General features: G+C 42.6%; 1 protein-coding gene across 5 annotated transcripts; it reads right to left on the bottom strand.

The window, feature by feature from the left end:
- Positions 1–99: 99 nt before the first annotated feature.
- Positions 100–26410, bottom strand: CYP39A1 (cytochrome P450 family 39 subfamily A member 1). Of its 5 annotated transcripts, none has more exons than XM_069011748.1 (18): positions 26324–26410; positions 24768–24944; positions 24008–24102; positions 23557–23739; positions 23309–23368; positions 22958–22981; positions 22273–22383; positions 15717–15852; positions 14755–14929; positions 13009–13158; positions 12046–12139; positions 10467–10565; positions 8506–8596; positions 7327–7460; positions 6404–6499; positions 4460–4548; positions 1518–1605; positions 100–808 (listed from the first exon to the last, which is right to left on the bottom strand). In XM_069011748.1, exons 4-18 carry the CDS (start codon positions 23659–23661, stop codon positions 737–739), a joined length of 1524 nt encoding a protein of 507 aa, XP_068867849.1. In that variant the 5' UTR covers positions 23662–23739; positions 24008–24102; positions 24768–24944; positions 26324–26410; the 3' UTR covers positions 100–736. The 5 variants fall into 5 exon arrangements, with proteins under 5 accessions (XP_068867849.1, XP_068867850.1, XP_068867852.1 ...); XM_069011749.1 differs by having other exon boundaries at positions 24008–24098; XM_069011751.1 differs by lacking the exon at positions 4460–4548.
- Between the last annotated feature and the right edge of the window lie 118 nt (positions 26411–26528).

The following is a 26528-nucleotide window of genomic DNA, read 5'->3' as shown; positions in this document are numbered from 1 at the left end:
GCAAATTCATGGAAGGACCGATTCTGAATCCTGTGGAGCAAAATAAGGCTCGGCAGAAATTTCAGTGCTCCAGTGGAACAAGATCCCAAATGCTTGCAATTTTTCTGTTACAAATGCATTTTATTTGCAAGAAGTTGGCACTAGTTGTAGGCAGAGCAGGCCAGACCTTCACCTGCCCACACAGGCAGTGACACACAAGTCACCACAGTTTATCAGGATGTGGAGCTGATCCAGACGCCTCTGCTCAGACTGTCCTGGATTTTGTGCACACCAGCACCAGGGAGCTGTTTGTTGTTACTGATGTGATTTCTTAGCATGAGGCACCACTTTGGCCTTGGTTTGAAGTGTCCTGCAGGAAGCGGTGACCTGGCCCAAGGGAGCTGCTTCTCTGCTGGTTCTGGCACAGCTTCCACACAGGACTTCCAGACACTGCAGCTTTTTGTCCTGCGTGTTTGGTTGGTGAGTTTAGTATATCAGATTTGCAAAGTGTGTGAATAACTGACCCACAAATTATGAATGCAGCAGGAAAGCTTGGAGTGAAGCACTGGGAGGTGGGCAACCAGGGGAGGAGCACAAGTACGACTGCACTGGTTTGGCACAGCACAATGTACAGCATTGAAAGCTGAAATCAAGAACTCTGCAGGCAGAGAACCTGTCTGAAGATGTGGGATTGGGAAGCAGCTCAGTGCTCCATCCATCCATGGGCTGGCAAAGAAAGGTCAATGCTGCACAATTTTCATTCCCGGCATTTATACTGGACCCCTAATGGTGCCATGGGTTGCTGTGTCCCCACCAAATGTAAAGGGCTCTGAAGAAAGAAGAAAATCAGAAAAAACACTTCAGTTAGTTCAGTTAATGGAATTACCATTGTGCTTTAACATTATGATATAAACATTCTTGTATCTTTGGTCTTAGAGAATTACTTCTTGGCAAAGCCAAAGCCATTGAGTAGGGCCTTTGTGGTTAATTATTATTCCAGTCACTCTGTCAGGATGACACATGAGCTCTTAAGAAAATCTCACAGTTCTGAATATTTTCAAAATATTCAAATAATGAAGGGTTGACTGTGCCATTCTCCCTTACGGTAAAACCTTTCTGTGTCACAGTTGCTCATTCAGTTTTACCCTAATCAGTTACTTTCCATCCCTGAATATGGAGTGGAAGAGCACTACAAGTGTTGCATCTGATTCCATATCTTTAAAGTATTAATGATCCTGTTCCATATTTAATGTTTTTGTGAGCAACAAGTATCAAATCTCTGGTAATGTTTAGGCAACAATGAGACAAAACATTCTTGTAAGCACTTTGTTGTATAGGCAGTGCAGCCCCACTAACTGGAATTGCTGGAATTACTCTGGATTTTCTGAGATAAAAAAAAGATCAAGTTGTTCATTACATGCTTTATAATACTCCTCTCAAAATTTATGTAACTACAGTTGAGCATGGTTGTTCACCTGAACCTGATGAATGAAGGGTATAAAGATGGGGAATGCCACATGAATGCATGGATCTCTTACCTCCTTTGGCACTGCATCCAACAGCACAAATTCATACTTGTACAGGAACAGCACAACGAACAGCTGGATTTCCATGATTGCAAACCATCTGCAAGAAACAGGAGGAAAACATTGGCCCTCCAGACTGACCATCACAAGTGTGTTATCATCAGGTAAGAAACACGGTGCCTTTGACACATTTTACACTCTGTGCTTTAGTTCTGCCTGAAAGTTTATCTTTCACAGGAAAACTGCCATAGTTTCTTCAGCTTTGTTACTTGGCAAAGAACACAAATGTGGCAGCTGCCCCTTCTTTCCGGTGAAACGCTGGACCACCAGTATCCCTCTGACACCTATTTTAAACCAGCCCCTTATCATTATGGATTTTTCCACTGTATAAACATTTATGTTCTCCTAACACTAGCTGACTTGAAATAACTTCCTAGGAGTGAGAAGGCAGTCAAACACAGAAAAGGCCATATGACTAATCGTGCTATATAAAGTTATATAATGCAGCTGGGAGCCTGGTGACATCAGAGAGCAGTGACAGTGGGAGTTATTATTTAATGCGTCAGCATTAGGATGCAGTACTAGACCCAAGGGCATGATTTCTTTTTTCTGTAACGCTCTCCCAAAGGTCTTTCTTAGGCAGAGAAGATTTTGGATAACTGCAGGTAAACTCCTCCAGGCTATCAGTTTTTAATGCTGATGTGTACAAGAGCTTTCTGCATTCACCACTGTGCACCTATGTGAGGTCATGGGATTACTCACTTGCAGAGTTTACACCTAAGTCTTAAATACTCAGTTAAAATAGTAATATTACCTTGCTCTTCTACAGAGAAATGCTGGAAAACCTCGATAAAACAGCTGTGGGGGAATTCCCAGGGGAGGAGGCTACATGACTGCATATGGAGTTGGCCTGGCAGGTGTGAAGGGAAGCTAAAAAGCCTCACAGACCCAGGGTAACTCATGCAGAGCCACCAGGATCTGCACATGGAGCTGCCCTGGGATCTGGAGTGGGAAGACGTTTGTTTGTTTTAGCGCAGCTTCAGACCCAAATTATCCCTGTGATTTCACACTGGAATTGCCTTCAGCTTTTGGTGGCCTTGGCTCAGGGGAATGCAGAGCAGAGGTATTTTGATGGCTATTAGCCCAGCTCAGGTGGGATGTAGCCCAAGCTCCAAGCCTGCAGCACCATGCAAGGGTGGGTCCTTCCAGTACCAGCCCTGTTTGCACAGCAGGGCCCTGTACCCCAGTGCTTGAGGGGACAACAGAGCTATTCAAGACAAGCACAGTCACACAGGTAATAACCACCTGGTTATACCGAAGTAGTCAAACTGACATCAAATTTTTCTTTGAGGTAAAAAATATGGCACAGAAATGGCTTTTTGGGAGCTCTTCCCACATCAGTTTGCTAGAATATGGGACAGGTAAATTATTTGCTAGCTTTCAGTTTGATTAAATTAGCTTTTAATTTTCTGCTGAACTTTTGAAATGGAGAAATTAAATGTTTCACACATTTCATTTATAAACCTCAATACTGAAATAAATAAAAATGCATCTTAAACTTGAAATATCATTGTTTCATTCACTCGTATGAAGCAAATCTGCAACCTGGAATCCTTGATACAACCCTTGATTTAATTTCCTTCTTTTTCAAGCCCATCACATTATTCTTTTACAATTTTTGCTGAAAAACCTGAAGGTGTGTTACCATGTGGCCTGCCAAAGGGTCTCAAAGGGCTTTTTAGTCTCTCAGCAAGAAGATTCTCCATCTATTGTCTATGTGGAAATGTTATACTTTTCTTTCTAAGCAAAAACTTATTTTAAAGATGTTATCAGAGTCCAGAGAACAGCCTGAACAAAGATATAGGTCAGGATATATAAACAAGCAGCTTTCAGAAACACTGTTTTGCAGCTTTCCCTGTACCTGCAGATGCCTCTTGTGAGTTTTGCTGTTGCCCTTGCTGGGAATGAGGCTGTGCTCAGATTTAGCTCAGGAATGTGGTACAAGCCACCAAGGTACAGCAGTGAGTGAGCGCTTCCCTCTGGCAAACCTAAATGGTGAATGTGGTTTTATTCATTTTGTTCATGTCTTTAATGCCTTCATGACATTTATCTGGCACTTGCGTCTAGCCTGCCATGGGGTGCAGATTCCAGAATGCAGATCCTCTGCAACACCCTCCAGGTTCCTTGCTCCACATGAAACTTGAGATAAAATGACTGGTCCTAAGGATTTTTGGTCACTTTTGTCTCAGAGGAGACCAGGTTTTGAAGGCAGAGGGTTGAGCATAGAGATGTTTGAACACAGGAATGAGGAGCAGCTGGCTCCCTGGGACTGGTTCCAGGAAGAGGGACAGCAGAGAAAACAGCAGAAGGAATGCAGGAAGTACCAAGGCTGGTGGCACTGCTGGAGGAGTGAAGTGAGACAGGATCTGCAATTTAAGCCATTATACAATTCTGTGTGCCCTAATGCAAAGACAAGATTCAAACAGAGAGGAGCCAGTTAAGATACCTAAAGATCAGCAGAGATGTCAGTGGCATCGCAGAGGATGGAGAGTCTCAGAGCAGAGAAATGTTCTGTAGGTTTGTTTAGAACTGGTTTAAGGCAACCTAAATAACTGTGTCTGTAAAATGGTGTGTTTGTAAGTGGAGCAACTCTCCCTTGAAGAAAAGACACCTCAGCAGGGGCAGAGCCAGGCTGACTTTCCTCCCTGGGCAGGGGGCAATATCCCTTGATAAACTGGTCTCAGATTCTGCCTGCTCACTGTGACTTAACCTGTCTTTTCCAGGAATGAAGCCACTTTCAGATCAGTTTAAACAAGGTGCAGATGATGCTCAACATTAGGAGACTGACAAAGAGCAAAGAAAACCCTTTATCTCCAACTGTAAGAGAAGCCCAGTTCAAGAGAGTTGTTCTCTGCAGGGTTTGGGAATAAATAAACCCCAGCTGTTTCACTGACCTTCCTGGACACTGATGCTTCCCTCCTCCAAATGCCACAAAGCTGTCCAAGAAAGCATTCTTCTCTAAATTTGCCTCTTTCCAACGATCCTGTGGGAAGAAACTTTTTTTTTCCAAATCAGCCTTATATAAATAAAGCTTAACTTTATTTCTCCAGGCTAAAAATGACCTTGGACAGCTAATCCTCAATACAAAGTTACACTAATGCCATTTTTTTTGCATTCAACCTGTTAGTATTAGAGTCTGGATCCAAAAGTCAACACTGAATCAGGGAAAGAAATGAAGGTCCCATTTGAGACACATTTAAGTGCCTTAAAATGCTGGCGAGGTTTTCAAATTTACCCCTAAAGCAATTTTCCTATACCTCCCCATTTCCTAAATCCTGCATCGAGCTATTAAAATGCAACCTTCTCTTTATATATACAAATGCAAATGTTCAACCAGTACTGAGGGCAGCCTCAGCCACAAAATTGTGTCATGACACACAAATAGCTCACGCACATCTTGCACAAAAAAAATTTCTAAGACACTCTGCACAGACAAATGCAAAGTCTATGAGCTTTAACTGGTGTAAGCCAGTGTGTGAGAAAACGAACGATTCTCAACAAGAAACAGCTTGTCTGTACCCAAAGGGATCCCTGCTCCATCCTAAGTTGCTTTGAGAGGAAAGGAACAACGCAAGGAACAAGGCAATATGGGCTGAAGTTCTGGTGGGTGACACTGAGAGAAGCAAATCTCATGACTGCTGGGTGACAAACTGTACCAGCCTCCACAAACTCAGTGCTACTCTGCCAAGTAACACCCTGTCAAGCTTCTGGTGGTGAACTCCTCTGATGAAGCTGTCCCAGAGAAGACATAATCTTGCATTTATCTATTTTAGGGGTTTTTTTTCAGCTAGGGCTGTTCAGAGCTTTCTGAGGAGGAAACCTGTCAGCATCAAAATCCAATAAAGAAAGAAAAAAACCTTAGTGGTGATGAAGCAAGGTCATACATTTGGAATGACAGTGTCTAAGGGGTGCTCACTTATTCGTCTTGAAAAATGGGTGAGTTTCTAAAAAAACAAGCTAACTTGCTTTTTAGAAATAAATTTACTAAAAAAATAAGTTGCTGCATCAGAGTTTCAGCTTCAGATTTCAAAGAAGCAGGAATTGTTAAAAAGGATTTCAAATCGGGAAGTTTGCTAGAAGGGAAGTTTTGTTTGAATTACTCCTTGATGTATTTCTATAAAAAAGACAAACTGTTCTATATTGGATGGTGCTAAAAAGAGCAGTTACAAGCCTGCCCACACAGCCACCTGCAGTGGAATAATAATCAAGAAACTAGATTAACTACTGAATTAGCAGAGATAATACCTACCAGAAATCATCTGACAGGGAGAGTACTTGGAATCACTGAATTTGTTAGGTTGGAAAAGACCTTTAAAATCATCAAGTCCAACATTAACCCAGCACTGCCAATCCACCACTAAACCACATCCCCAACTGCCACACTCTCACATCTTCTAAATCTCTCCAGGCATGTTGACTCCACCACTTCCCAGGGCAGCCTGTTCCAATGCCTGAGTTCTTTCAGTAAAGACATTTTTCTTAATATCCCATCTAAACCTCCCCTGGCACAATTTGAGGCTAGTTCCTCTCATCCTACCAGTTGTTACTTGGGAGAAAAGACTGACCCCCATCTGGCTGCAGTCTCCTTTCAGGGAGTTGTAGAGAGTGGTAAAGTCAGGATCGAAGTGATATAAAGTAGTACCATATTACCTGGAACATGTCACTGAATTTAAAAGTCTTGTTTATTCCTACAGGCATTTCCTTTATGTGCCCCTGTTCTCTGTATTCAAGGCTATTCTCCAGCCAAATTTAGGCAAGTTTGTTGATGTGCTTTTATTGTAAAATAAGTGAAGGGGAGAAAAGACAACAAAATATCCACACTAAGAGTGACAACTTACAGGTTTGAACATTTCTGGGTCAGGAAAATATTTTGGATTCCGGTGCAACCAATATGGTGACAACATCAGCATGTCACCTGCAGGGATGGTGAAATTCTGAAAAGGAGAAAAATCTCTAAGAAAAGAGCTGAATGGGTTAAACTCAGAAACCAGTCCCTCCTTGGTACTTCTCTTCCATCAGCAGAAGGTCCTAAGAGAAGACAAGTGAAGGTGATTAAAGCCAAGGTGGCCATATTACATGTTTGAGGTTTCTTCTTGCTGTTGCTATTTTTTTCCATAAAACCTATACAGCGGGGAAGGTGGAAAGATTAGTTATGTTCTAATTTGGTGTTTTTAGGTATCAAAAGATCAGAAATGTGATTTCTGTCTTTCCTGCTTCTTAATCTACCATGTGAGCTGGTTTTTTTCCTCCTAAATATTTTGTTAAACACTTCCTTCAATGCCAAGAAATTCAAAGAAAGCCTTCTATGAGAGTAGACATTAGTAATTTTATCAGTAATCTTAAATAGTCATGAGCACTGATTCCTTAAGAGTGTGAGTTTTTTCCCCAACATTTCTTTGCCAGATTCCTGAATGCTGACACCTCCCTTCTGAACGGTAGTTGAAGGAGTCTTATCAGTTCCTTAAATGTGGTCTCTTCTACCATACTTGTTGTGTCTGATTCCTATTTTACATACCATCAGTATCTCTAGTTCAATTCAAGTCAGTCTAAAATCAATTCAAAATTGAAGGCAAGACTGTGAGCCAGAGAATCCAAACCACTCATAAATCAATGATGATGAATAAATCTATTAAAAAGAATATATAGGTGAAGCTGTGGAATATCTCTCCCACTATAATTTTATCCAGATCTGTTGGGAGGACCCTTTCCAGACAAATCACACAGCATGCTTGAGGGAAAAAAAACCACAACCAAACCTCACCTTAATTCTAATTGGGTTTATGACTTTCTTGGTGATTGCACCTGGAGACCTCAGCCGTATGGCTTCCAAAGTGCACCATTTAATGAAAGGGATCTTCTTCAGGTCCTCCTCAGAGACTTCCAGTTTATCTTTACCTGTTATGGCATGAGAAAGAAGACTCCATGTAAAAATTAGATTTCGTACTTGTTTTGATACAGGCTGACATTTCTTGCCTTAGAACTGTGGGTGAAGTACTTCAAAGACTTCAAGGCATTGTTTACACCCAAAAATTGTCTTTATATTTCAAAGTAAATAAATTGACCCGAATCAGTAAAATTTAAGAAAAGCCACTGAAGATAATTCAATAACTCTAAGGAAGGTGTAGATATGGTGTTGGCCAGAAGGGGCCAAACAAAGTCATGTTGGAATTTAAAAGTCTTGAGAGTTTTTCTGTGCTTTCATAGGACACTGCATGGAAATCTCAGGGACTGCAGGCACCAAGACAAGAAGCCATGTCTGAGCTCTTGGGCTCTGTTAACATTAGCAAATGAAACAGTGCCAGGAGAAAGGCTTAAGCTCTGCTTCATTATTTACTTTATTGGTTAATTACTGACGTATTTCTTGATACAGTTTTGACCCATGTCAACAAAGAGTCTTCCATGAAAGTCTAACCTGTGGTTCAGGGGACTGCATATGGGAATGACTACTCCCAGTAGGCGACTGCTTTTTGAGGGAAAGAGATTAGTTATGGGGGGTGAAGCATGCTGGAAAAAATTGCCTCTGATGACAGAAAAGAGAACAGTTCCTGGCCTGTTTTTTTCCTGAATAGTTGTAACTCTGGTGAACAGCACACAATGAAAAGCACCTGAACTGAAAGACCTCATCTGACCTTATTGTAGGTGCCTGGAAAAAGCACAAGACTGGGTAAATACAAATCTAAGTTTAAATGATAGGAATGAAGAAACAAACATGTACTGTTCCTTTCTTACCTTCTTTCTGCTAACACCAAAGGTGGTTTTGCTTAAAAATACATCTTGAGCATATCCTGAGTAAAGACCTAAGAGCTGGACTCTATGTTATCAGTAGCACCCTTAGCAAGAACACTCACTGTTCCCAGCCACTGACCAAGTGTGCCCTGTGCTGGGCCAACACAGGATAAATAATTTCCAGCTTCCAGAAGGACTCAATCAGATTTATTACCTGCTTTGCCAAAAACAGAAGCCAAGTCTTCCATGACTTTCTTGTAAATGGTAGGATTAGAGAGTATGAAAGCAAGGGTCCAAAATGCAACCTAAACAGAGATGGAAATCCTTGCATTTAGGGATATGGAACAGAATGACAATATCTTTTTAGCAAATCACAGAGGCAGGTAAAAACATTTGCGCTTTTTTTTGTATGTGCCTGTTGCAGTTGGGATGCACAGGGAGCTGTGCTTCCTGGGTAAATCCATATCTAAGGGCTCAGCTCCTGGGAGATTATGTCTAGTCATCTGCTGTGTACTTATCTTTAGTGAACATTATATAGCTTTAGCCTTGAGCTTTGAAACACAGAATCCTTTATTTTCAAATAACTAGGTGTTAAATTTACTACTAAATCATTGTGCATGATTAGTTTTAGCTGCAGGAATGAAAAAAAATTAATCCATACTAGTATTAGGCGAAATGAGGTGAAATAATTTGCAGGGCATTGTCATAGTGAGTCACACTGAAATGGGCAGAAAAAGTTTTAATTAACAGCAAAACAAGGAGTAGTATATCCCCTTTAGAAATAATTTGCTAACTGATTATGCAATGAAGTTGAAAATCAAGAAATTTAGGAAAGGAGAAAATCCTCTTAAGTAGGATGAAACCAGAAGGACTGGCAGCAGTGCCAGGAGTCTCTCTCCTTGCTGAGCTAGCAGGAGGTGCAGCCTGCACACAGATCTGGTCGTGGGCCATCTGTGCTGGTGAGGGATGAAACTCTGACTGTTATTTCCCAAACAGACCGACATGGATGCAGCCCTCCTTCTGCAAAACAAATCTGGAAGCTTAGCTTTCCTATACAGCACTTGGACACTGTGGCTTCACTCCATGAGCTAAGAAGGGATAACTGAATTGTTTCAGATAAAAGGGTTTAAAGTGCTTGTAAAAAATGCCCTTGGAAGGTGAAATGCCTTTTCTTTCGTCATTCCATTCCCCAGAACAGTGGTTGTGACTATTCTGAGAAACAGAAAAATATCTGTATGTCTATTTACAGCTGAATATTACAGAAGTAAGTGTTGTGGAAGGAATGTCAGTTATCCTGATAACAGACAGCAGGCTATGCCTCCCACTTATGCCAACACGTGAATCCACAGAAACCTCACTGAAATGGATGAATTTCCCTTAGGCTAAACTGCAGTTATATCCAATCTCCAAAAAACATAGATATATCTGTTAGGGGGACATACAAAAATAACTCACTATCATGTTTTTCTAAATCACATCTGTAATGGACATAACTGTGCTGGAAAGAGCTTAGTAGTCATGGTAAATAAAGGATGTTTTTGCTGCTATGGATTTTTCATCTGAGAAATTCCTATAAATGTCTTGGGTCAGCCTAAGCTGTGTTAGATATATTGGGCTTGTTAGCATATTTATATCAGTATCATTAATCCAGCAAATCCTTTTCTAACATGGACAAAACTTAACGGCTCTAGAATCAAACTGTTCTTTTCTTCCACTGGCGTTTGTACAGCAGATCCCCAAAAATGAAAGAGACAAATTCACTCAAGGATTTACACATGGATGAAGTTACTCTATATTATGCTTTTGATATTCTTTACAATTGGTAGCACCAGGGTATCTGAAATAGTCTTTTCTATAATACAGCCACAGTGCTTCAAAACAGAGTTAAATGCTCTTCACAGCTTAAGACTGTGATCTTAATAGCTGTGAGGCTTATGTTCCTGAAATGTTATGATAGGGGACAACATCATTTAGGAAAAATAAAAGAAGAGCTTTTCTTGTCATTGCTTCTGTGACATTGCAGCCTGGGTATATTTGTAGTGATGCATGTGGGCGTGATAATCCCTTCTCTGGAATCCATGCAGTGTGTGTGTGACCTCTGTTTCAAAGCCTTTCCTTCCCAAATACAGGCTTTGGAACTGGAGAAAGAGGTGTTTCTGCAGCTGATGTACTTACGGGGACAGCATTTGCTTGGGCAGCCCAGAGCATCAGGAGACCATAATTGGGAGCTAGATGTTTTCCTTGCAAATTATCCAGGAGATGTTGTAGAAGTGTCTGTTAAAAATAAAAGATAATCATCTGTATTTCCAAAAATATATTAAAATGTAGTTTGGGGTGGGGTTTACTAGAACTCAAGGACTAATTTCTCAAAGAGAAGTAATGTTAGTTATGGCTTTTTTGGAAGGCACAATGTAGAAATGACAACCATTAAGAGAAAATGAGACTCACTCACATAGGCAGAGGACCAGGAGAACTCAGGGCACCACATGAATCCCTCCTGAATACTTTCAATGCTCTCCATTTCCTTAAAATTTTATGGGATTGGGTTCCCTCACTCCCCATTGTTGCTCATACGTGGAAGAAAGAAAAAAAAAGAAATCTCTGTTCTAATCCCTGCTCTACACCTCTGCTTTAAAGAACCTGAAAAGGGGAATGAGCCACTTGAATGAAAATGGAAATGAAGAAAATGTTCTCTGTTCTTGCCAAAAGGGTGCTTGTTATTAAGAGATGGTCTAATACATCAGCAAACTCCCTAGTTTCAGGCACTTTGTTGGTGACCTAAGCAGTGACTTCAGTGGGTTGATATTCTTTGAAACTATAGCAACAGTGTAATGTTCTAGGATCAGCTTTTGTTTATAGTATGTCCTTAAATGCAGCACAACCATGCACTTGAGGCAAAGTTTCCTGCCTACTTTTCAGAAGGGAAAAGGGCAACCTTGAATATAAAATGGCTGATGTTTTTCCCAAATGCCCACTTAATCTAAGACACCGAGTTTCTGCCTCCTACTTCCTGCACCTTCTTACCTCCCACCAGCTCCTCTCCAGCCTCCTCCTTCTTTCTGCAAATCTGGTTTATTTTATTAAAGAAATTGTGGTATGTAAAGCTTTTAAAGTCTAAATAAAACCTGGTTTTTTTAGTGATCTGTTCTACAACCATTCGGTAGATCAGAATTCCCAGGCCAGTCTGCAGTCACGTTTGTCAGCCCTATCGGCAGAATTCCTGCCAGAGCTGAGGAGAATAACCAGGGTAACAACTTATCTCAGCTTTGACACAATCAATATTTAGGGTACTTGGCTCCCAATCCAGAATCTGCTATTTTCTACCAGTCTGGCTGTTGAAGGATCTGCTCACTCTACACCAGGGTTTATAAATAGCACATGTAAGGTTTTGAAGTTTCACAGCATGGTGCCCTCAGAGAAACAACTGAAGGGTCTTTCACCTCTTTCAACTGCTCACTGCAGTGTGATACTGGGAGGCTGGGGATGGGTCAGAGCTCTGAACCCTTGCCTTAAAATTCCCCAGGGGAAGATGTTAATTCTCAGAATTGCTTGAAATAAACTAAATGGAGGAACAGGAGTCAAAGTTATGGGTCTGTCCTACTGCAGGTGACAGCAATACTGGAACATTTCGGTATAGCTATAAAAGCTGACATATTTGACTTATTTCTTCCAGTTCTGAAGTAATTCCTGCCCTCCATCACTTCAGTCAGAATATGCAACAAAGTCATCTCATTTCTTAGCCTCAGATGTTTACCTTGGATGCAGTCTCTGAAGGGTTGGTCCTTTCAGCATCCAACACTACTTTCTCAAATAATTTTAGAAGCCATTTTTTGGATTTTGACCAGTTCCTGTAAAGAAAAGCAACAAACAAGAAGTACTTGACTGAGGCAGCACAAACCAACATCTCCTTTTCCATGAGAAGCACTCCCTGGGTTGTTTTCCAAAAGCCTCTAGACAGCAGTCAGCTGATGAACAGCCGAGTGTCAGTCTGACTGACAGGAGTGATGACTGGCATGAGGAACAGCACGTCCAAGGCCTTCATCTTGCCCAGACCTCCTCTTGCAGCCATGACCTGGGACTGCAACACTCCTACATTTTCATACCTTTTTATTACAGGTTTTCAGTGTGGATTTGGACAGACTGCTTAGGCCAATCTTTTCAAGAATGATCCTCTTGAAGAAAATCAAGGCCATTTTTAGAGCATCCTCAATTCTTTCTGAAGGTATTTTGAGTAGCTAAAGGTGCGATGACGGCCACAACAGCACTGACAGGGTCTGGAAGAAACTCCTCAGAGTCTGGTTGTCTCTACCCAAGGTCCATTCTGTGACAGTGCAGCCACATTACCTGGGATTGGTATGCTGGGAAAGGAGCTGAGGTGTGGAAAAGAGCAGAGAGACACATCATTGGAGGCCCCCTGAGCTTGGGACTCGCATTTAGGCTCAGGCCTTTGCCCTTTACCCTATTCTGCTGCTCCCTGACAGGTCCAAGCTGGGCCCTGCTCATATAAGCCAGGTTGTTTCTGCTCTATGCCAGGAAAATGCACAAGACAAGGTCAGAATTTTTTGAAGCATTTAGCTAAAAGCCTGCTTTGCCTAAGGGCACACCATCAATAAAGGCTGGGCATCATCCTCCAGGGAAAATGTCTCCCATGGTTGATACTGCAGCAAGATAAATGCCTGTAGTGGGTACACCACAACCATCACCTCTGCCCCTTCACCTCAGGAAGCACTCGGGCATCTGAGACGCGTATTCGAAGTCCTCATCATACTTCCAAAAATGCTCTTCAAACTCCGTGATTTCACTCTGACTGGTTGGGCAGACGCCTTTCCCAAACAGGGTGTTCACCACTGCTGGATACATGACATGCCTGCAAGGACAAGATGCCAGTGACTTAGGGGCCCACAGGATAGCTGCTGCAGCAGTTTTAGACCAGGATGCAGCACACTGGATTGCCAGCACTGGAAGCTGTAGGACTCAAGGGTCACATCAGTATGAAGGGCTGGCACAAGGCTCACACCTCACCCACACCCTTATTTCAGATTTTAAGCAGAGGCAGGAGATACACAGACCTCAGGCTGGTCTTCTGCGCATGGCTGAACTTCACCAGTTAGGGTTTGGTCACTTGAGCAGGAGCAGAAAGGCTCTGGCCACGAGGTCCCCTTCTCCCCATTAACCACCCCTCTCATTTCAGGTCGACCCACATGAACCTTCCAGGCATTGCACAAACCCCTCTGGACCAAACATCCTGAATTATCCTTCCTCTGGCTGCAGCTTTCCAGGACAGATGATGTTTTTCTGGTTTCTTTTCATCTCATTCTTTACCTGCTTGCTCCTCTGTTATCCTGCAAACTCTGAGCGCCTTCCTCAGACCCTTTTCCTGTTCTCCAAGAAACTCTTGTGCAGCCTTTGCTGTGTCCCAGCTGCTGCTAAATGAGTATTTCAGGGAATAGTGCTCAGTTTTCTGATTTTCTGATAATAAGGAAGAGGGGGCCATCTGGTGGCTCTATGGATTTTGTTTCAAGGCAGCGAAGTAACAATTACTCAGAATGTCGCATTCCAATACTTTTACTCTGCCTTGTTTAGCAAAGCAGAACAGATCATCTCCTACCATATTTCAAAGCCCCTCTCCCCCACACTCTCCCCCAGTTAATCCAAACTGCAGCAACTGCAGTGAGAGGTGCCAAGTGATTTAACTGCAGTAACAGCTATATCTTACTGTATAATGCAGAAAAAGGCAGCAAAAGACAATCTGAATGTGAGGTGTTAGAAACAGGTCCAAACCAAAGACAGTATCTGCCTCCATCCCTGGGAGTCTTCAAGGCCAGGCTGGATGGGGCTCTGAGCAATGTTCTCTAGTGGAAGGGATGGAATGAGATGATCTTTAAGGTCTCTTCCAACCCAAACCATTCTGTGATTCTGTGAAATTCAACTTGTAATACAGATGGACAGACAAGATATAGGTGTTGTCCCAGATAATCAGGAAAAAGAAGGAGTTAAAAGCTTTGTTGCTGTCACATGAAACAAATTTTTTTTTACATGAAGTTCTTGCAGCCAAGTCAGTTGCAGAGGTCTTAGTTAAGCTTCAAGCTAGGCTTGGCTCAAACATAAAAGGTTTTCAACCTGTTGAAGATCAAGCATTTTGTCTGTTCCTAAGTTCTTTATAAACTGAAGCTTTATAAACTGAAGCTTTTCTCCCATCTTTTGGGAAGCAGCGTTTGTTGGAAAATGCTGTGGTTTCTTTTTTCTTCCAAAAAGGCAATTCAGATGCTTCTCCTAACTGGGAGAAATACCCTTACATGAAACCCTGTCCACTCTGTGAGCCACCTGAAACCATGAGTCTGTGACGAGCATCCTGACAAACCTTTTGTAAGACTTGAGTCCTGAGCTCCAGCTTCGTTACAGAAACGTTACTCTCCCATGTAGGACACCCCTGAGTTAGAGATGTGCTGCAAAACTCCCTTACCTTACCAGGTCATTGAGGTTGCCTGTGCCCTCTGTGCCCAGGTGAGCCATGTGCTCATGGAGCTCCTTACACAAAGTGCCCGAGAACAGGTGCAGATTAGAGGGACTCATTTTCCCCTTCATCATGCTGTAGAGGTTACCATGGTTCTGATAAAATGCCTCTGCAGGGACAGACACTAAATACAAAATGAAACAGAAACATTCTAGAAAGTAGATTTTCACTGAAATATAGAGTGAACATTTTAACACATAACTTTTGACTCTAATTTAAATGCCTTAACTCTCATTTTCCTGAAGTGAAATTCCCTGGAAGCTTCCTTGTAACTATGTAAAGGTTTTGGTAATGCTGCTGTTTCTCTCAGTCTGTGTAACATCTTCCTGCCTCATGAAGCTTCCATGCCAGAATCAACAATCCAGAGATTTCCCCCCAGTGGGACGTAGAGAGATGTGCAGGCGTGCCACAAAACTGAATGAAGTGAAAAATAATTTATCCCAAAAAAACCCAGTTTGTGTCTCCATGCTGTAGTAGTACATGCTCATAAACACTTCATCCTTTTCTAATGACTCTTGGACTACAGGGTAACAACTATCTACTGGTACAAGCTGATTCTCCAACGAAGTGATAGGACTACCTACTATTACTGTAAATGAGGTACACACAGGTGAGGTGTCCAGCCACAGAAAAGGACCTGATCTCAAACTGGGCTTGCTTGATGGTAAAAATAATAACAGTCCCTGGATCAGAAACTTCTGATTCCTTGAGACTGAATCCAAATCCCTTGGCTGGCTTGCAGAGCTGGATCCTTATGGAGAAATTGAATTTCACCTTCATTTCATAACATGGTCATGGATTTAAATAAACATTTAAAGCATGATCAAAAAGCCAGTGGACTTTTGGTAGGGATTTAATGTTCCTGGGTAACTAGATTTGGTTTCCTTTAAAAAAAAACAGGTCTCAGTTACCTGCATTCTTGACAGCTTGTTGTACTGCCTGTTCAAAATTTAAGTCTTCAGATTTAAAAAATGCTTCAGTTCCTTCTTCCTCAGTCACAAAAGTGAACCGTTTTCCCAGAGCGAATATTGTGAACACAGGTCCATGCTGGAACAAACAAAGATTTCCTGTGACTGCACTGTTAACACATTTTGCAGGAACCCCAGCACGACTTCAGTGCTGCTGAGAGGTCAGGAGGGAGGACCTGGTGATTCCTGCTCTGTGCACACCTTGGCCCAGAACTGCAAAAAGATGAACATGAATCAGACCAAAATTTGCAGACTTACGGACCAGAAGGGAATGTGATATGTGCCTGCCTGACCTCTTGCAGAGTAGAAGAGATTCCTTCTCTTAGATTAACACTTTATATTTGAATTACATTGCAGTTCAAACAATAAAACCTATGCAGATTTAGAGAACCTAAGGGATGGATTATCTGCTGCATCCCTTGGCTGCCACAGCAAAGTACCAATATCATAAAAATCCACAATCCTACCTATTTCAGTCTACATAGTTTTAGCAAAAACTCCACCCTCCTGCATATTTTTAATATTTCAGATTCCCTTTCCTTTCCTGTTCTTTCCTTTCGTGTCCTTTCTCCTAATACCAATGATTACTTTCTTGTACAGATGTTGAAAGATTAATATCAAAATACCTAACAAGCTTTGTGCAGAACAGATTGACTGACATTCAGGGAAGGTTTTTGATGCCATAAATCATTCTTTCATCTTCACTTAATCTAATACCCTAGAAACTCTTGAAACTTTCAGCAATAGACATTAAATTCGGAGTTCCTACGTTATTAAAATGATCCCTGATATTTGTATATACTCTAAACTAGAAAACAAATGTGCAATATCTACTGTCTGTTAGATGTAGGCATAAAAAGATCATTCTACCTTGCTCACATTGTTTATGCCATTGACTTTAACCATTTTTTTTGCTGTCTGTGTCTGTAGTGTAAATCCTGCTTCATCAAAAGCTCTTTGAAGCCAAGGAAAAGATGCCTCTTGGCATCAGCTGAATTTTGATTGTGTCCTTCAACTGCAAATTATTAAAGTAAGAATGAATGTTCAAACTCTCTGGATGGTAATAAATAAAATATTGTTTTAATAACAAGTGTTCAAGGACAGGCTGGATGAGGCTTTGAGCTCCTGTCCCGTGGAATTTGTCCCTGTCCATGGCAGGAGGTGGAACAAGATGAGCTTTAAGGTCCCTTCCAACACAAACCAATCTCTGGTTCTATGACTCTATAACAGTTAAATTTCTAAGATTGCTTTTTGATGTCCATGTCCTCATCATCAGTCTGGATAAAATTCAGTGAATTTGTACTGTTCTTGTTTTTAAATTAGGTTTTAAAATTTTTAAATTAACATTAAAATGTACTTTAACTAATTTTAAAATTAAATTAGAGCTAATAGCAACCTGCAATAATACTTAATTATTCAATTAAGGTTGCACTCAATTAAAGATTGGAACACTTTATTTTAGGTGATTACATGTGACCAAGATGTCTGAGCTCCTATAATAGACAATAGAAATCAAATCTGTGCAGTCAAGGGATCCTAAAAACCAATTTGCCAGACCAGCTCCTGCACACCTGTTTTTGGAGGGAGCTGAACTACCCTGGGACTCCAGTGACAGCACTGACTACCTGTCCAGTGACCATCTTGGTAACCTGCAAACACCCACACAAACAATCTGGGTTTGAATCTCATCCAACTTCCTGCAATCAATTTAGAATCATTAAAATTAGACCAATACTAAACAAAACTGAAATAAGAAAGATGCATAGATGGCCTCCTCCAGAACAAGTCAGCTCACTGAGCAACACAGTGATGGCAGATATTCAAAGACAAATCTTTCAGAAAGCAGAATTTTGTGTCCAAATAAATATGACATTTGATAATGCAATGCAAAATTAAACTACTAAAAAATTTTGAGAATCAAACTATTAAAGGCAATTTGCTACCCCCAATAATAAAGACTTTTCCAAACATGCCAGATGCAGGAAGTCTCCCAGTGTGCTGCTGAGCCTGGTAAATGATCAAGGTGTAAGGAAACCGTGGGGGAAGGAATCTGAGTTAGGGATTACATCAGTGTAAGACAAGTCCCACCCTGGAGCCTTTCACTGAGAGTGATGGACTGAGATCTTGTTTTGAAGGAAGAATGGAGCGGAATAGACTTAAACAAGTTCTAGGTAAAACAGTGATAAATATTTCAATTCAGAACTCTCAAGGAATTAAAATAAGAAGTTGCAGAACTCCCTACTGTGATCTGCTAAATCATCCTCAGCAACAGGAGGATGAACAGGCAAGCATGGTGCCAGAAGGACCTGGGAAGCCTCAAAGAGTCATTTTAGTACTAAAAAATTAAAGTGTTATTAAAGATTGAGATTAGTAGTGGATAAATAGGATGTACTGAAGAAGAGCCCAATACAGCTTTTAAGGAGACATAAGGTTGTGTAGCATTAGAAGTTTTCCTAATTCATTCCTTGGAAGAAGAACTAAAAGTTTACTCATGATCTGGAGTAATTTGAGAGTCTAAACAATGAGAAGACCCAGAAATATCACAGAAGAAGGCTCAGAATAATGATATTCTGAAATTACTCCAAGATCTATTACGCAAGTGCTAATAAATGGCTTTAAACTGAAAGCAAGTAGGTTTGCATTAGATATTAGGGAGAAGTTCTCTACTGTGAGAATGGTGAGGCCCTGGCACAGGTTCCCCAGAGAAGTTGTGCATGCCCCATCCCTGGAATTGTTCAAGACCAGGTTGGATGGGGCTCTGAGAAACCTGGTCTAGTGGAAGGTGTCCCTGTCATGGCACAGGGGTTGGAATAAGATGATCTTTAAAGATTCTTCCAAACCAAACCATTCTATGATAATTAGTCTGGAGCGCTTATCTTGCTAGGAGAGGAAAAAGGACAACAAACTTCTTAACCCATCCTGCATCTTAACCAAGCCTGCATCTTCAATTTAACTTGTGTTTCTACCCATTCTATCTCAGCAGGATATTCTGAGCTAGTCAAAGAGATGCACAATATGCATGAGTATTTCAATAAAAGGGGATTAAGCTTTTAAGAAGACCTCACAACATACAGAGATACAGGAAGCAAAATAAAAATCCTCTTAGGATTTACTGCTTTCACTCATGAAAACTAATTTTTTCAAAGGTTGGGAAACACTTCAGTGCTATGGTGAGAGGCAGATTTGAGCCTAAGGAAAGTAACACTCCAGAGAAATAAAAACTTCAGAAGGATGTTCTCCAAAATCCCAAAGGAAATCAGGGAAACAGCCATTTTCCCCAGGGACACTGACAGGGAGCAACCACTCTCAGCTGAGATAGCTGCAGTTGTACCACGAGTCCTGCTGGGAGCTGGGAGCACTGGGTGGGTTTCCTCTCCCTTGACTGCAGACACACACAGGGTCAATGCCATGTCCCCTCTCTAGCTCAGGGACTGCAGCATTTTGGTCTCCTATACCTGGGACCAGTCACAGACCTTTAGTAACTCGGCTGTGGACACTGACTATGGAAATGCTCCACCAGAAGCCTTCTCCAGCCTGTTCAGCTCCACATATCCCTTCCAGTACAACCCAGTGAGCCACCCCTCGCCCAGCTGCACACACAGTAAGGCCGGGAGTCCTGGGACACGGCCCCTTATCCCAAATCAACATTCTCTGAGAGGGATGGATGGATCCCACAGATCCCTACAACAGTGCAGAACAATCTTGTGGGTTTAACTGAACTTCTCCTGTTTGCTTAATTAGTAAACTGATGAGAAGAATTTCAAATTCATTACTAACTCTCACCATGTTTGCCAGGCAAAGTGGGGAGCCACATCCTTTGAACCCCTCAGTAAGCAGCTCTCCCTGTATTTTATGCTGCATGGTGGCTCTGGTTATTGCCCCTGCCCATCCCAGACCGCCTGCAAAACTTCTTTCACCAGGCAGCTTTAGGAGGAAGAGGTGGTATCTTTTATTAGACCAGAGATTAAATATTTTATTAGAGCAGGGAACTTTCTTTTCTTAGTCCCAGTGATGACACAAGGGGGAAAGGAGACAATTCTTCCAGCCCACGTGTTCTTCCGTAGGAGGAAAATAGAAGCAGCAAACTCCAAGGAAAGGGCAGGTTGGAAGTAGTGGAACTTTACTGTGTTACTCCAGAACTTGAGAGAAAAAGCAGTGAAGGACAGACACAAAAGGAATTAAGAAAGAAAGCAATTAAGAAAGAAAGAAATTAAGAAAGAGATGAGTGTCACTTTGACAGTCTGAAGGATTAATCCAGGAGAGGAATTTTCTCATTTTAAGAGTCTCCCCTGAAGGTAATGACCCTACAGAGATTAAGAGGTTTCACACTGCCTAAAGCCTGTTTCTGCAATACCTTTTATGAGGGCAGCTTGCTCATACTAAGGACACTTAAGCCTATTCTGGTGTATTAAGGAGCCTGGAATTATTGCAGATGTATTTTGCAAGCCCTGTAGCACCTGTCAATGACCCCTTTGGCAGCAGCACGTGTTTTGTTTGGCTGTACTCTGCAGCAGTGCCTACTCTTTTTAAAAGGGAGCAGGCAGGAAAAGGCTTATTTTTCCTGGCCTCAGCTCAGCGTGCCAGTGTGGGAGGTGGGAAGGGAGGGAGACGTTCAGTGCCTGAGGGGAGTTTAAGGAGAGTTGCCCTCCTCAGGGACAGGGAGACTGTCAGGTGATGGTGCTGCAGGCAGCCAGTCAACCTGGGAGGGAGGGATGGATGGAGACATCCCTCTTGGCCCAGGGGGAGCACAGGGAGAGGTCACAAGCCACAAGGGTGCTGAGCTGCTGGACCAGAAGTCAAAGTAAAGGTCCTACCAGCAAACATACAGTAAAGGGAGAGATGTAAGAAAACCTTCTCTTCCTTTGAGTTTTTTCCCATTGAAAACGTTTCTTGTTTTAGCTTCTGACCCAACAAAACTAGAGGTTTATAAAGTCCTTCAGGAGCTTCTGGTGTGTACAGATGCGTCAGCAGCTGTCACAGCATCAACCTGGAGTCTACATGGTCTCCAGACAAATGAACACCAAAATTAATTAACCCAGAGCCACTGAGTGTGCATTTGTACCCCAATACAAGTATGTAAATGCTTTGCTCATTCCATCTGTGAATGAATGCCAAAAAAGGACTCTTCTGCCAGGTTTGTTTTAAAATTACCTCCAAGAATTTTCTTAAAAGTTTCTTGGGGAAAAAAGGCAACTAAAGTCATGGTGAAATAGCTGTCCCCAAAAACAGACTGCACTGTAAAGGACAGTTTGTCAGGCTGCTTTAATGTGGCTGCCATCAGGGTGTGTTTACAATAGACAAGGAGGTTCCCTAACAGCCTAATATCAGAAGAGTCAAAGAAATATTAGGACTGGATTTTTTAAGTGAGGCTTGGCCAGTTTATTTTAAGGATTATGTAGCATGGTTTCTGAAGAATAGGCAGAAATTAGTTTTCTTCCAGTCCTACATTTCAGATCTAAGATGAAAGAACAAATAACTGATAATGGTATGCACAGATGGAAGACGCAGTAATATATACAGGAAAGACATAGTAATATAAAATTAAAACTGGCCTGTCAAGCACAGAGAAGCCAAGAAACTCCAGATTATACCTATGAGTTTACACCATGATGCACCCAATGTGCTTTAATACAAGGCTGACAGCTCTTGTTGTTCTCAAAGATCAGATTTAATCCTCTGCTTTAACACCATGAGTTTATAACAATACAAAAAGAAATACAAATATGAAATCTAGCACTGCAAAATGAGAAGGCAAACTTTAAATGTCCAGTATTTATCGATGTAGAGTTATTTTCAAATTTCAGGACGTTACAATGGTTTCATTTTTAGTTAGTTTTTTTCAAGTAGTGGGCTGTGTGATCCTTCAGTACCGAGCACTCAAGGCTGACTACACTGTAGTAGCAGGTGATATAATCCCTGAATGAAAAGTGGGAAACTGGAGTTTATGTCAGTTATTATTAGCTGTCTAGAAATCAGGCATCTTACCTAAATTAATAATTTGATCTTTTTCTATCCAACAGACACAGAAAAATAACTTTAAGTCCAGGGGGTAAATCTCGACCCTCATGTTTGGTTAAGTTTCCTTAGGATGGAAAACTTTGTCTGCCAAACATGTTTGTGTCTCTCTTGAATGCTGAGGGACACCAGCTGGTACTCAAAAATCTCGCCTAACTTCAGGCATGCAAATAAGTAGCTTCCTAGTCCCAGCACTTGGCAGAGAGCTTTCCACATTATCTGAAACCAAGATTAACATACAGCCAGACTGCAAAGGCAGGACGGCAGAGGATGATCACAGCACAGAGATCGTGCCTGGATCAGATCCACAGCTCAGCAAAGCTGGTGGTACTAAGCCGATTCTTCACCACTTAGATGCTCCTGACGTTATAAAACGTGACAGGAAAGGGCAAAACTGAACGCAGAAGTTTCTGGTTGCCTTCCCCCTTGCAGGCAGCCTCCCTGAGCACGCACCCACGAGCAGGCACGCCAGCACACGCATTACCTTGTTTCTGGCTTGCTCTATAAACTCCAGAGGAGCTTTCCCGAACTGAAACGCAGCTCCAAACCAAGGGATCCAGCTCCTGATGCAAGGAGGGGAGCTCGGGTTTCTCAGCTGAAACAAAAGAGCCTTGACAATGAGGAGTCCCAGGAGTGCTGCCAAGAGCAGAGCGAGATCCATTTTGCCTCTTCGCCGCCTGTCCCAGCCCCAGCAGCTGCTCCGCCCGCCGCAGCCGCGGCACGGCCGCGCTGGCCGCGCTCCGAGTCCATCTGCGAGGGCCTCTCTGATCGGCCCTGCCAGCCGAGCACTGCCACGGGGACCAGATGTCAAAAGCACTGAGCAGCACAGGGCACGAGCCCTTGTTCTGGAAACGGCAGACCCAATTCTGCTCTGTTCTGGGATGAGGACCAACTGCTGCTTGCAAAACTTAGATGTTGCTGTGCCCAAATCCTTGGACTTTGCACCAATTGCTGGAAGGCCAGCCAGGCAGCCAGGGACATGGCCAAGGACACTAGCAAAGCAGTGCAGAGCTTTCTTCAGTTAAAAAAAAATAGGTTTTTTTTCAATATTGAGATTACAAAGCAGAGAGCCAGTGATTTGCAGACATTTAGCTTTCAGCAAGTCAGATGGCAAGAAAACTTCTGCAGACATCACCTGAAGCAGAAACCTTAAGAAAGGTATCTCTCACCTGTCTGAGATGTGTGTCCAGTGTCTGAGGAGCAGAGAAACACTTCTGAGGTTGAACTGACAATTCCAAACCTGCTGGTCACCTCTATCATATCAGTGCCATGTCAGCAGACAAGGTTTCAGAGAGGTCAGATTAGTTTCTTTGCATGTGTGAAAGTGGCACACCAAAATTAGTTATGGAATACATTAAGTATAAAAAACCCCTAGGAAGTGCTGTCAGAGCCTACCCCCGCACACCCTCAGCAGGTTTGAAGAGAACACAAAACCAGGAAGAGTGGCTGACAGACCAGATGAGTGTGCTGCCACTCAGGGGGACCTCAACAGGCTGGAAAATGGGCAGACAGGGACTTACCTTAAAAGCATAGAATAACAGCTTGGAAAGGACCTCAAGGATCACCTGTTCCAGTTTTTTCTGGCAAAAAAAAAAAAAACAAACAAAACTGACTTCATGAAGTTCAGCAAAGGGAAATGCCAAGTTCTGCCCCTGGGTAGGAACAACACCATGCACCAGTACAGGCTGAGGGGGCACCTGGGTGGACAGGACCTTTGCAGATGTGGGGTACTGGTGGACACCATGTTGACCATGAGTCAGAGATGTACCTCTGCATTCAAGAGCACCCTGGGCTGCATCAGGGAAATGCTGCCAGCAGACTGAGGGAGGTGATCCTCTGCCAAGAGTGAAAAAGGGGCTGGAGCATCTGTCATTTGAGGAGAGGCTGAGGCAGCTGGGACAGCTCAATCTGGAGAAGAGAAGGCTCAGGGGGATCTTCTCCTCTTGCAGACCTGAAGGGAAAGTGCGAAGAGGATGGAGCCAGGTTCTTTTAGGGGTGCCCAGGGAAAGAGCAAGAGGCACTGGGTGTAAACAAATACAGATACAAATACAGTTTAACCACCTTCCTATACAGGAATAGGTGCACTAACAGGAACCTTTATACCTGTGCAGGCAGGCAGTACAGTAAAAGTAGCACAGCAGAAATACACCTGGTAGTAGGAGGTTAAGAGCTGTGAAAAACAGGTGTATGTCCTTCATTAAACAGTCATGCTGAAATACCTTGGGATGTTACATGTTGGTCATAGGTGCAGAAGAACAAGCCCACATACATCAACTATAACAAATAGGGTGTTGATCTCCATTTTGCAAACTGTCTGGAACAAACAGATAAATCACTGTTAACCATCATATTACTACACTTCTGTGTTTAGCTACCACAGCTCTTTATACATTTATTTCCTGGTTTTATTTTATCCATTAAATTATTTCTCTTCCTATAAAGGGGTAAAGTGATAAGAGAGCTAAAGACCCTGTAATATTGGAGTATATTTTCATTATATGCATGGTATATTTTCATTAACTCACTGAGTAGTGAGTTTAAAGTGATCTATGTATACAAGTAAGATAAGCCCTCAAGCCTCTGTGAAGACATTCATTAAAGGCTTTTGTGTTTGTTTTGGCCTATTTTTTGTTTGGTTTTGTTTAGCTTGTGCTTTTAGGGTGTGATTTGGTGAAGGACATGAGATGCAAGGCATTGTTGTGAGGAGGACACAACCACTACAATGGTGGAACAGTCACTGCCAAGCTTTCCTCAGGCTAGGTCCTAGTCTTGGGCAGTGGTTAATGGTCTTTCCAAATGAACTAACACGGAAGCACAGGTGAGAGCACTGGGCAGTCTGGCTGCCTTTCTCCAGTAGCACACAGCTCTCCCAGACCCCACTGCTCTGCTTCCAGCCCATCTGACATCCACACTCCCTACCTACATATGCAGCCTTTGGTCAAACTGGCTTTGGACAGAAACCAAAAAATTCCATCTCACCAAGAACTGAAATAAATTAATAGGAAGGGTCCTCTCTGCTGGTGCTGTCTCCCTCAGCATCTTGGGATATAGGAACTCCAGGTGTTTGATGGATCTCCATGAGTACTGGCCATTCTCCACACATCACAGAGCTGTCCATGCAAGCATCCACCTCTAGTCAGGCTCATTTCAAAGATCCTGTGGAAAGAGAAAATTTCTCTTCACTGCCATTCCCCCAATCATCTGGTTTAAAAAAGAACCTCTTTCTTCAGGCTAAAAATGACCATGCAGGCTAAAAATGACCTTCCACAGGCTGCTGCAATGCTATGGGGTTTATTTTAAGGAGGGATCTAGTTGTTATTTTCCACTCCCTAAAGCATGGTCATAGAGAAAACAGAATGAGACTGTACCCAGAGGTGTACAACTAAAGGATGATTGTGAGACCCTCATCCTGGGAGGTTTTCAGGAGACGAAACAAGACCTTGGGCAACCTGATGCAACTCTGAAGCTCTCCCTGCTGTGACAGAGGACTGTAGGATGACTGCAGGTGAACTCTAGAGGTCCTCTCTACCCCACCTTACGAGCTGATGATACACAGGCTGACATAGCATGGCACAAGCTGACTCAAGCCCACAGAACAGCTGTGGAGAGAGGCACAAAGTGCCACAGCAGATTGCATGAACTGTCCACAGGCTCTGAACCACTCACACCTTCTGTGCAGCCAGGCACGTTTACATTAAATTGCAATATGCCCTCTCCCCATTTTTAACCACAACTTTGTCAAGAGTTTGTTTTATCACTGCATGAGTTGTAATGAATTTTAACCCCAAGAAGGATCCAATTTAATACCAATTACTGGTGACCAATGAGAGAGATTCATCCAACTTCAGCTGAAAATTTCACCTCCAGTGCTCCCTTAATTTGTCTGAATTATTGAGACGGGGGCCACACATCAAAGCTTTAGACAGTCAGACAGGGATGTGGGGAGGTGTTCTGAGATAAGTTTCTGTGACCTAAAAAATCCTCGAATCAGCATGAGGATTACTGACTAATGGCTAATGATTAACATAGGGATTCAGCTGAGCCTTAATGATAAGTGAAAAGCTTCTCTTGAAAAGCACATACTTTACCCTTTTTTTTTTTTTTTTTTCATGATGAGAACTTAAATATATCTATGATAATTTAAGAGAAATTAGGACTGGCGCACAACAGGACTCCAGCATTCAGCCAGGAAAAGCTTTAAACCTTTCACTTACGGGACTCTAGGCAGCGATCAGCTTCTGCCATCCCAGGCTTGCTGGGATCCTTGTTCAAACTGCACTTCTCCGTGCCTAATCCGCAGCCCCAGCTCGGCAGGTAGCTATTGCTAATGCAGCTCTTACTAAACCAGATCGGGATCAATTCATCCTTCCCGGATGCAGCTCCTTGACACGGGAACAGAGTTTGGGGCTCCCCAAGCAGTGCTGCCAATGACAGCACCCCGCAAAGCAAACAGATCCCACGCGTAATCTTGAGCTCTCATTAATGATTACTCTTTTTAACGTAGATAATGGACAAAATTGTGCGTGTGTCTCTACCTGCACTGCCGGCTTCCGGGCGCAGAGCAGCCTTGATGACAGACTACATTTCCCAGGAGCCTGTTGCGCAGGAGTCTCTTGTGTCACTGCAGAAGGACCTTCCCGCTCTGCAGAGCCACTCGGGGTGCTGCAGTTCCCGGTGCTGGCGCTGGAGAAATATGACCTTCAGCAGCTTGTCTCCTAAACCACCCAGAGCTGATCTGCG

The sequence above is a fragment of the Aphelocoma coerulescens genome, chromosome 3, assembly GCF_041296385.1.
Source record: "Aphelocoma coerulescens isolate FSJ_1873_10779 chromosome 3, UR_Acoe_1.0, whole genome shotgun sequence".
Lineage (NCBI taxonomy): Eukaryota > Metazoa > Chordata > Aves > Passeriformes > Corvidae > Aphelocoma > Aphelocoma coerulescens.
This window is presented reverse-complemented; position numbering and strand designations above follow the sequence as displayed.